Source organism: Centruroides vittatus, unplaced genomic scaffold (assembly GCF_030686945.1).
Source record: "Centruroides vittatus isolate TY-2023 unplaced genomic scaffold, ASM3068694v2 contig_436, whole genome shotgun sequence".
In the NCBI taxonomy this organism is placed as follows: Eukaryota; Metazoa; Arthropoda; class Arachnida; order Scorpiones; family Buthidae; genus Centruroides; species Centruroides vittatus.
In genome coordinates, this window is record NW_027122237.1 from 440,536 (window position 1) to 452,517 (window position 11,982).

General features: G+C 30.3%; 1 protein-coding gene across 1 annotated transcript in view; it reads right to left on the reverse strand.

Moving 5' to 3' along the window:
• Window positions 1-11,030, reverse strand: part of iPLA2-VIA (calcium-independent phospholipase A2 VIA) — a 42,564-nt gene extending 31,534 nt beyond the window's left edge. Inside the window, exons 1-2 of the mRNA XM_067272297.1 lie at window positions 10,874-11,030; window positions 10,559-10,792 (exon numbers count right to left, since the gene is read on the reverse strand). Of these exons, the coding sequence (XP_067128398.1) occupies window positions 10,559-10,779 (221 nt within the window). The 5' untranslated portion in view covers window positions 10,780-10,792; window positions 10,874-11,030. The remainder of the gene's footprint in view (window positions 1-10,558; window positions 10,793-10,873) is intronic.
• Window positions 11,031-11,982: the final 952 nt, after the last annotated feature.

Below are 11,982 nucleotides of genomic sequence, written 5' to 3' on the forward strand. Positions count from 1 at the left end.
TCTTCACATGGTACATTCTCCTATCATTTAAACAAGGTGTTGCCTGCTGCAAGATCTAGGATCTCCAATCTCGTCTCGTTACTTATTAAAATCAAAGCGTCGTCATTAAATAACTACTTTAAACTATTTGATTCTTTGATTGGACCAAGTATGTTTTATGCTTTCCCGGTTTGGGGCGGTGTTTTAGTGGACAAGTTTGAACCGATACAATTATTCTACTTTAAGCGGGTGTTTCATATTAACAGATCTGTCTCGGGGTCTGCATTGAGAATGGAATTGGGAAGACCTCCCCTCGCAATTGGATTGGTGATAAAATTGTTTAGATTTTGGAGGAAACTAGTTGACCTACCGGAAGACGATTATCGAAAATTGACATATACAAGACTTTCAAAGATGGATGGTAATTCTTTTTTGAAGCCATGGCCAGCTATCGCTAAAGGATTATTAAATAATATAGGATTGTCATATAGCTATATGTGTTTAAGTGAGAGTCAGTTCTTTCTGGACTGTGATCGACGATTGAGAGACCTGTATTGGTTTAGGGATGTTCAATATTTGACTGAAAGAGGCTGGAACAGTGAAATCTTCCTTAATGGAAAGTGGAGTCCAATGCCTTATTTATTGTCTGATTTGAGTTATAAACTAAAGTCATTTGGTGCACAGTTTAGACTAAATAGGTTCTCCATAAACCTAAATGGCAAATCAATTAATATCTCGGACGATTCAGAATGTTCTTTTTGTGGATCAGTAGTGATGGATATGAGAAAACACCTTCTCGATTCTTGTAACTTCTTTTTGGATACCCGAGCTGTTACTTTGCCATCTGATTTTTGTTATCAAATTATACTCGGTGATAATTTTTCTAAGCTAACTTTGTATAAATTATACAATTTCTTTGTTCATGTAGCTACCTGTAAACAATAATGTTCTTTTAACCCCCTTTGTAATAACAAAAGTTATATCAAATAATAAAGATTGATTGATATATAATTATAGAATATATGGGTAAATTGTCTCAGGATATGCTAGGATACAGAAAGGAATGAAATCTTTTCTCAATAATGTAAACATAATTAATAGTCACAATATGAAATATGACATTAATAATAATAATTATGTAATTAATAATGATTTAACTTGTGTCAGACTATTCATAAATGATATAGTGATTGTCAATGACATCACTTCTATAAAATGCTTTGTATAAAAGCATACATGGATCTGCAGCTTTCATTTCTTAAGATCTTAATTTAAATATAAACAGAAAAAAATCTCTTCTGAAACTAATGAAATAATGAAGTTCAACATCTCAAATAAAACACGACATTACATATATGTGGTAGAGCATCGATTATCCGAAACAATTTGGGACTGGGGTTGTTCGGATAACCATCATTTACGAAAAATACATTAACACAAAACTGTACTGTATATAATTTGTATCACATTTCTTACAAATATATACCTTACATAATGTAGTACATTAAACTAGGCCTAGAGTTTAGGTTGGCAGGGAGAGGGGAGAGTGTTGCAGCACCACAACATTAGCGGAAATTTGAATTTGCCGACCGGAACGCTTTCGGTTAACCGACGTTTCAGTCGATCGGTATTCGGATAATCGATGCTCTACTGTATATACATAATAATTACATCTTATTTATAAATGTACTGTACATCTGTACATATATATATATATATTGATACTATTATTAATAAGTTATAAGTTCAATAATATAGACCCTATAAACCAACTATAACAAACTTCAATAAGTTCATAAAATAGTATAAATTTGTCTATCATAAAGACAAATTACAATGAGCAATTATTTATTATGACATCATCACAATGCCAGGCTGCAATTTTTAATCATATTTTTAATTTATTTGATTTAAAATATATGCTCTCCACCTCAAATTAATAGTGTCTTGCCCCTGTACGTCATGCATTTCCTGTTAGCAATGGAGTCATGCCAGTCATCTATCTAACTCGTTTCAAGAAAAAAATTTTGAATTGAAATAAATTGACTTCTGGTGTAAACCGGAAGTTTGTACATAGTTTATTGAGGCCTCCCGACCTAAGTTTTCCATATCTGGTCTCGACTTTCATCTATCTAACTTTGTTACCGAGATTAAGAAAGGACAGATGACAGTGGAAATTTTACAAAATTCTAATACATAGAAGTACTACATAAGTGTCTTCTTTCTTTCGTAACATAGGCTCTGCCATAAAGACTATGTTCCCAAAGTGTGTAAAGGACATTACGAAAGAAAGAAGACACTTACGTGGCACTTCTATGTATTAGAATTTTGTAATATATCAATTTTTCATTCCAGCATTTTTAATTAATTATTTTAATTAATGTTTAATCGATAGTGGAAATTTATAGGTGTACAATTTCTTCAAATTGCAGTCCAACGATATAATTTATAAATAGCTATGATATGTTAATTTATTATTTTTTGTATGTTGAATGCTTAAAAAAAGGGTTATAATAATACATGATTGGTATTAAATTTATCATATAAAACTGATTTACTTTGCCGAATTAATCAATAAACCTTCAATAGTAAGTAAAATTTAAGAAATGCTAACATTTTCAACCCAGTTTTTGACCTTATTGATCTACTTCTTGGTAATTTTTTCAATTAAAATATTGTCTGACTTTACTAAAACACGATAATTAAAACAACCTTAGAAACTATTATGATGATTACAAAAGTATTATTTATCATTATAAAAATACATTACAAATTATTATAAAAGTATTTCATACAATATATTATAACTGTGAATAAAGACAATTGTTATACACCTACAGTTTTTTTAGATCCAGACAGGAAATAGAAAAAGAAGAGAAATGTACTATACATGTTTAAGGAAATTAAAGAAATAAATTTCAGTTGGCAGTTGTTGATCATTTTGTGTTTTTTAATAATAATCTTACAATTTTTTATATAAACATTAAGACACTTAAAATAACGTAAAATACTCATTAAATCAAATAACAAACAAAGTGCCAAATTATCGTGCTATTGTACGGCTAAGTTAATGATTAGAAACTAATCAATTTTCTAATCATTAGCTTGGCCATACAACAACCCAGTAATTTGTCCCTTCGTTTGGTTTAAATAATAAATCAAGTTTAGAGTCGCGGTCGATTTAAATCAAATACGTTAGAACTCGTTATCCGAGGCACATCTGCAATTGAATACGCTAGTTTTCTTATACCGTATTTCATAAAAGAAAGTACGAAATGATAACATATATTCCAAAATGATTCGTTTCTGTTACTGTTCATCATTTGACTTCAATGTGAGACTAATTATTCATATTAAAATGTAACTATGATAATATTTTTATTCTTAAAACTGTATAAAAAATAATGTAAAAAATGTTGTTCTTAATATAATTAAATTCACTAAGGCATAAAAAGAGGTTTATTAAAAATGATCTACCATATAAATTTTTTATATTCATAGTTTTTTTTATCCAAAATGGCTACGGCAACCTGTTTGATCCGGGTTGTCGGTTAGGTGCCGTCATAAAGTACGTCTGCATTTTTCTTGAAATTTTTACTCCCCGTCCTCCGTTGTCCCAGTTTGTCCGAGTTTCCGTAATCCCTTCCCCTCTTTGGACGTCAAACAAAACTCGACCTCCCACGAAATCTTTATCAATTTATGAATAATAAAATGCATAAACTGTATAAAATTTAACGAAATGAAATGGATGTCCGTCGAAGTTCGACCTCTCCCCTCTCTCTCGTCCGACTCGTAGTAACCCCTTCCTCCCGTCCGACGTGGACGTCATTTATAGACGGCTCCTTATCCAGGGGGTAGAATTGGTCCACATTACTTTAGATAATTGGAGTTCTACTGTACAATTAAATGTACGATTAACTTTGAAATGTTTTCAAATAAATTTCGTTTTACTTTTATTTATATATTTGAATTCATATTTGTATAAAAATGAAAAATCCTAGCATAAATACAGAGTTAAGACAAGTAATTGTAAAAATTGTCTATATATAAATTTAATTTTTATCAAGCTAAAAATTAAATAATTACAAAAATCTTAATGTAAAATCTTAAATATTTAGTTTACAATCTCAAGAAATATGTTTTTGAATCTAATCATTTAAAACCAAAATGTAAAATTTGTTTTAATATTGGCAGCTTGTTACGAATTTATTCTTAATAAATTTCACTTGCATATTACTCTCGTCCACCGGTACACATTCCGTTTCGTCTACATACCGCATCGTCGTCGTTCTATACGTTGCTTGCATATTATTTTTCCATAAATTAGAGATTTATATAGTGAAATTTAAAAGAGGTTAGACATATAAATCTTAAAATTAAAGTAACTAAATAAATACCAAATATTAAATTTCTGATATTACAAAATAAAAAGTATTCATTTCTCTATAAATAAACATTTGAATACTTTCAGATATAACAGGATAAAAATATACTGTTTTTAAATTTTTATATGCTTAAAAACACCTTCTAATGCTATGTATTAGAAGTTATTAATTAATGAGGAATAAGGTTTTATAGTTTTTATTATCTGAGCAAAATAGCAGTGTGATATTTTTAAGCTACATTCAGACAAGCACACATAACATAATGTGACATTGTTTTATGCCACGAAGCCATTCCAGGAGCAACAGTCATTACATTGGAATCAATCCCCAAGTTGATTTTGACAGAAAGAATCGTACATTCAACCAATCAAAATTGTCTCGTCGTTTTGTACATAAACAAAAACGACAGCACAAGAAAAAAAAGCAGGAAAGCATATTGAAAAACAAAAATCTAATTATTGAAATAGAAAAATATCCAATTGTATACAATCCTAAAGAAAAGTATTATAAAAAATATTGATACTTAACTGGTCAACTGTAAAAGTTCATGTACCATTATGAATATTTCCACATAACAGAGCAAGAAATGCCTGTCTGAATGCAGCTTTAGTTGAGACTTCATTGCTGTTACAATGCACATTCAATAATCCGAACTAATTATTTCAAGAGTGCTGTTTTGATTAACGAAAAGTTTAAATTAGAGAGGTTATACAAAAAATGGAAGTCAAAAAAAGTACAGACGGATATTGAAGTTAATCCAGGAGCAAAACTCAGAGGAACAATTTTTAATTCATATATTAAAATAAACAATATTAGTTATATTTTATAATTATTATGAAAACCTTTACCACTATTGTGCTTCATTTCTTTAAGCCAACCCAAAAACTGACTATCTAACATCCATTTTAAGTCATGCTCACTTTATAAGAGAAAGGAATTCAAAAACTATAATGAAAGCTCACGTTCTCAATATAAAATCTTGGAGCCCCAACCAGCACCTGAACAAATACATTAAAAAAGTAAATTTTTATATTGTATTTGGTACAATAGAAAAATGTTACTTATTATACGATATATTAAAAATATTTATTAAAGCAATACAATGACGCCAAAAAACCTTCATATAATGTAATATAATGGCACCATAATATAATATAACACATAAATACAAATTTCAAGCACATTAGTGATCATACAATAAAAGGCATATCTGATAAAAACTATTGACTTGACTACAAAAATCAATCTAAATTGAATTACTTCACATTCATTATGTGCTGCAATAAATGTTTTACTTTTATAAGAAATAAAAATTTCTCACGAAAGGTTTTTGTGATATTTATATTGTAGTTATAAAACGACGCGCACTTAGTTTTCGTAGTTATATAGCAGACGATTCCCGGAAATGACTGCATAAATCGGGAATACAGAAAAAGGATCCATTTAGCACGTTCGTATTTCAATATAAAACACGGTATTGTTACGTTCGATTCCTACGTGCCGTATCACGTCACGTTCCTACGTCGCACGGTGCTATGTTGTGTTACGTGGCTAACGGAATGACATAGCTTAAATGGATTATGATTTCAAATGGGAAATGTAAAGTGTGTAAAAAGTATTAAAAAAAATCTGATTTTCTTTTTGGTTTAAAACATTTTTAAAAAGTACGTTTTTGTTTTTTTTTAGAATTTTGACTTGGAATTAGTTATTATTAACTGAAGATTTATATTGCAAATGAGTTGTTTCCTGTCAGTGTGCAAATACCATTGTTTCAGCTTTTCGTCTTATGCGTATTGTTGAGAAGAATAACGTACTTGTTAGCTATTTTCAATTTGATTACAAACAAAGATATCATCTGTATTTTGCAGTAATATGATATTTTACTTTCTTCACATTTTTTAGAGATAATAAAACAAAGTTATTTTGAGAACAGCAAAGATGGAGTTGCAACAAAGTAATTTGTTGTTAGTTCGGGAAAATTTTCGTTTATTTATTCAAATGCATTTCGGGTTGGTTTATCTCCCAACCCCTCTTCAGTGCTGTTAAGGAATACAAAATATGGTAAGGTTTCCGACAATATTAAAAATCACATAAATTGGACTACAACAAACAAAAACTTACATATTACTTGTTGGTACATTTTTTTACAATTATTTTTCTATATTTTAACATAAAGGTGTATTAAATTCTCTATAACATAAAAAATTTTTGTGATTTAATACAATTTGGTAAAAAATATATATATACAGTTATTAAATTTAGATTAATTATATAAAAACTTACATTTGCAGTGAAAGTGCTATGTTTCTAATGAGGGTGAGTAAAGACTAAAAAGGCAGGTGTTTATCCGGTCTTGACTGTGTTACAGCTTACTGACGTGTTGTAAAGTTATTCAATACACTTGGCAATCCGAAACAGTGGGGTGTGCTTTAAACGATGTTTAACGTATCGAGGTGTCCTTTATTAGTTCGTACCATTGGGAGTTTATTGTCATATCCTCGGAAATATTAATAAGATGCTCTTTAGGGTGTTTTTTAATTTCAATGTGTTCTTTAAATTTCCGTTTGTATGGATTTTTCTCAGAATGTAAAATTCTGATATTGTTTTTATTAATTTGACAATTATTTTCAATTGTGTGGGTGTACCAAGGAGAAGTGTTATGTTTAAGGCAGATAGCAGCTTCGTGTTCTTTAATTCTAGTTTCTAATATTCGGCCAGTTTCACCAATATAAATTTTCGGGTCATGACAGTTGCATTCTAGTTTGTAAACTGTTCCAACACTTTTAAGGATGTCTTTTCTGTTGCTGTATTGTTTATTAATGTTATGATGGATAGAGTTGGATATTTTGTTGGTCAAAGATGGAGCCAAACTGATGTTGTCTTTTTTAAGGATTTTATTGCAGTTTTCAAAGATGTTTTTTATATATGGGAAAGGCTTATATAATTTGTCTGGTTTGTGTTTTGTATTATATCTGTGTTTCCAGTATTGTTTTTGCCATGTGTTTAGTTTTGATTTGGGATAGTCGTTAAGTAAAAATTTAGTTTCTAACGCTTTTAATTTAATTTTCCGGCAATTATTATCTGTTGTTCTTGTGTAAATGTTTTTTAGTTCCACGACAAAAATATTCTTTTTTATATTTTCCGGAAGATATGAGTCGTAGTTGATGGTTTTGTTAACATTACAGAGTCTTTTGTATGTTATGAAGGAAAAATTATTAGGTGTGTTCGTGATTGTTATGTCAAGGTAATTAATTTTGTTATTGTTTTCTATTTCTATGTCAAATTGAATGTTTTCGTTAATATTGTTAGCGATGTTGAGGATAATATTATCGTTTTTTATTTTGTTACTTTATATAATTAAGTAATCATCTGCATACCTCATTACTAGTTTTATGCCTGGGATATTATTTATTTTTTCATCTATGTTTTTCATGACTAATTCAGCTAATTTTATCCCCATTTTTGATCCCATACTGATGTCATCTATTTGCCTATTAAAGTCGTCATTAACTTTAAAATAGTTTTTCTTGTATGCAAATTGTATTAGGTTAATTAAAGTTTTATCCACATTTTGCTTAATTAGGCTTTCTTCTATTAATTTCCATTTTATATTTGGGTACATATTTATTACATCTAGACTATTAATTTGTCAGTGTTTTCTTTTTTCAATTTCAGTATTCTGTTTATAACTTCATCAGCGTTTTTCACGCTATAACGAGAATAATCTGTCTGTTAATTGTTGCTTTATATATTGTTCTAAATTGTAAAGAATAGAAAATTTAAAATCAACTAAAGGCCTGTATTTCTCTTCATTTTTGTGGGTTTTTAATCTTATATTAGTTTGGGGGTTCTATTATTTTTGAAATTAAGAATATAATATTTGTTGTATTCGTTTATTTTATTATTTAGGTAAACGTGTTTGATTTTGTTAGTTAACTCCTTTTTTACTTAACGACTATCCCAAATCAAAACTAAACACATGGCAAAAACAATACTGGAAACACAGATATAATACAAAACACAAACCAGACAAATTATATAAGCCTTTCCCATATATAAAAAACATCTTTGAAAACTGCAATAAAATCCTTAAAAAAGACAACATTAGTTTGGCTCCATCTTTGACCAACAAAATATCCAACTCTATCCATCATAACGTTAATAAACAATACAGCAACAGAACAGACATCCTTAAAAGTGTTGGAACAGTTTACAAACTAGAATGCAACTGTCATGACCCGAAAATTTATATTGGTGAAACTGGCCGAATATTAGAAACTAGAATTAAAGAACACGAAGCTGCTATCTGCCTTAAACATAACACTTCTCCTTGGTACACCCACACAATTGAAAATAATTGTCAAATTAATAAAAACAATATCAGGATTTTACATTCTGAGAAAAATCCATACAAACGAAAATTTAAAGAACACATTGAAATTAAAAAACACCCTAAAGAGCATCTTATTAATATTTCCGAGGATATGACAATAAACTCCCAATGGTACGAACTAATAAAGGACACCTCGATACGTTAAACATCGTTTAAAGCACACCCCACTGTTTCGGATTGCCAAGTGTATTGAATAACTTTACAACACGTCAGTAAGCTGTAACACAGTCAAGACCGGATAAACACCTGCCTTTTTAGTCTTTACTCACCCTCATTAGAAACATAGCACTTTCACTGCAAATGTAAGTTTTTATATAATTAATCTAAATTTAATAACTGTATATATATATTTTTTACCAAATTGTATTAAATCACAAAAATTTTTTATGTTATAGAGAATTTAATACACCTTTATGTTAAAATATAGAAAAATAATTGTAAAAAAATGTACCAACAAGTAATATGTAAGTTTTTGTTTGTTGTAGTCCAATTTATGTGATTTTTAATATTGTCGGAAACCTTACCATATTTTGTATTCCTTAACAGCACTGAAGAGGGGTTGGGAGATAAACCAACCCGAAATGCATTTGAATAAATAAACGAAAATTTTCCCTAACCATTGCTGTATGATCGTCTACCAGTATCATTATTGGATTACAAGGACGGTACACACAAAATTAGTATATACAGCAACCATACTTACTACATTGTTGTTAGTTATTTTATTTCTTTTAATTTTGAGTACTGTATGGTTGAGGAACTGTTGTAATATACAATTTGCATGTATTTTCTACATGCCAATTGTTAAATAAGCTAAGAATAACAAATAGAATGCTGGTCATCTACGTAACTCCGTTCCGAGAAAAATTTTTTAATCGCAATCACGCGACTTTCAGTCTAGACCGGAAGTACATATATAGATAATCGGGACCTCCTGCCCCTAAGCTTTCCACGTCCGGTCTCGAATTTCGTCTATCTAACACCGTTCCCGAGATTAAGGAAGAGCAGACAGACGGCGACGGTAGGAATTTATAGTCTATAATTTTTTCGTAGTGCAGCCCAAAAATAAACGAGATAAAATACACAAGAGTATTCATTTGTAACCTATTAAAACAACAAATGATTATTTTAGTCATATCTAGAAAATTATAACATATATCATATCCAAATAATACATTACTAAACGTCAATAACTAATTTTTGCATGCAATGTTATAATATAAAATAAATAATATTCAGACTGACTTAGAAAACAATCTGTTCTGGGAACAAACTGTAGAGTTAACAGCAATTTAAATAATTACATTCGCTAGTTAATAACGGAAAGAGAGATAGAGAAGAACGTACGGACGAGGGCGTCGAACTTCGACGGACATCCGTTTTATTTCGTTAAATTTTATACGGTTTACGCATTTTGTTATTCGCGAAACGATAAAGGTTTCGAGGGGAGCGGAGTTTCGTCGGACATCCGAAGAGAGGAGGAGGTCGCGGAAACTCGGACGGACCGGGACGACCGGGGAGGAGTAAAAATTTCGAGAAAAATGCAGACGTAATTTACGGACGACCCCGACGAGCACGGCGCAAAGTTAAAGAAAGCCTCTTTTCTAGCTTATCGAACAGATTTTGGCATTTGCTTGAAAGAAGATAATTTTCAATTTTACTTCAAAACCACATATTTCAAAAACGGAATATTTTTCAAACGTATAACTCCTAGACAACATAAATAAGTAACTGGTGAAAGGAAAAAACGGTGTATTTTAAATTAATCAAACAAATAAACTGTAATCAAAAGTAATATTACCTATAAGCAACATTTGGATTTGAACACGTGAGTCCTTGATGAAGAACAGTTTCGTAAGAAGAATTTTCTTTATTTAAATACAAAACTAAACAATCTTCGCGAGAAAGGATCGAGCAATGGACGTGATCTTCGGGTTTTACTTCCACAACTCGATACGGATTACTTAAATCGGGACTGTTTCGACGGAGACCATCCAAAAGTCCTCTTAAAAACAGGGCCATCGTGTGGATATAACTGAAAAATAAAATTGTACATTTCTTTAATACAAGTTTATACGTCATTATCTGAAAATATGTTTATAATTTTAAAACCTACCGCAATAAAAGAACGAAGTTATTATTCGATGAGTATTAATGAAGTAATGCTGCTAACGAAACTTATTTTCCTGCATATTCTTCGAATTTTGACATACGACCGACTTAACTCCTACTGTCTCGCTAATGGTATCAATCCACGTGATAATTTGCGACAACACTCTAGTCGACCCTAATTTGATCATTTTTTCAAAAATTAAACATTTTTTTTTTATTAATATAAAACATCTTTAAAATTTAATTGTCGTTACATTTGAAATTTAATAAATACGTTACTTTTTACGATTAAAATTAAAATGGAGTTTACATTAAAATAAGTTTGGTGTGCTAAATTTCATTCTTTCAGAAATTCATAATGGGACGGCCGGATGGCAGAGTGGTTAAGATGTCGGCCTGCGGCTCTGAGGGATCCGGAATCGAATTCGGACGGCTCTAAAAACTCGGGAATTTTCTGTAGTGGTCTGGCCCGGCAACGCCATTATGGGAATACAAGAAAAAAGCCATAAAAAATAATGAATTATGGTAGTGAGATGGTACCATATCCTTATTCAACTGTTTTTCAGTTTTGTTATTACTCCAATTATTAGTTCCTTCTTTCAGAATAAAATCTACCTTTGTTATTGTAAAAATATTTAATTTCTGAACTCACTTTCAAGCATATTTTTTAAACTTTTTTCGTCCACACTTAGCCCGAAGTAGTAATTTTCAAATAAAAACTTTACGATTTTCAAATGCAATGAAAGCTGCCATATAAATAAATGTAGAGGTGAAGCAAAGAAACCATCCTGGAAAACAACGACCTATAAATATTAGAACTCGATTCTCGAGATAAAAACAGGCAAACAGACGGAGGACAGTGAGAATTTATAAGTCTACACTTTTTCAAATTGCAGCCCAAAAATCTTTCCATTAAAAACAATCATACATTACGTTAATAGACAAGAAAACAGGGATTTTAAAATATCCTTTTGACAGAGATTAACAAACCATTCTGAAAATTTGACGTAAATAGCTTAGAGTTGCCCTGGAAAAATACTCTTTTTTTTTAAAATCTCCCGACTCCAGAAACGCTGTTAAAATCTCCCGAATTTTTTCGCTACGCCCTCACTG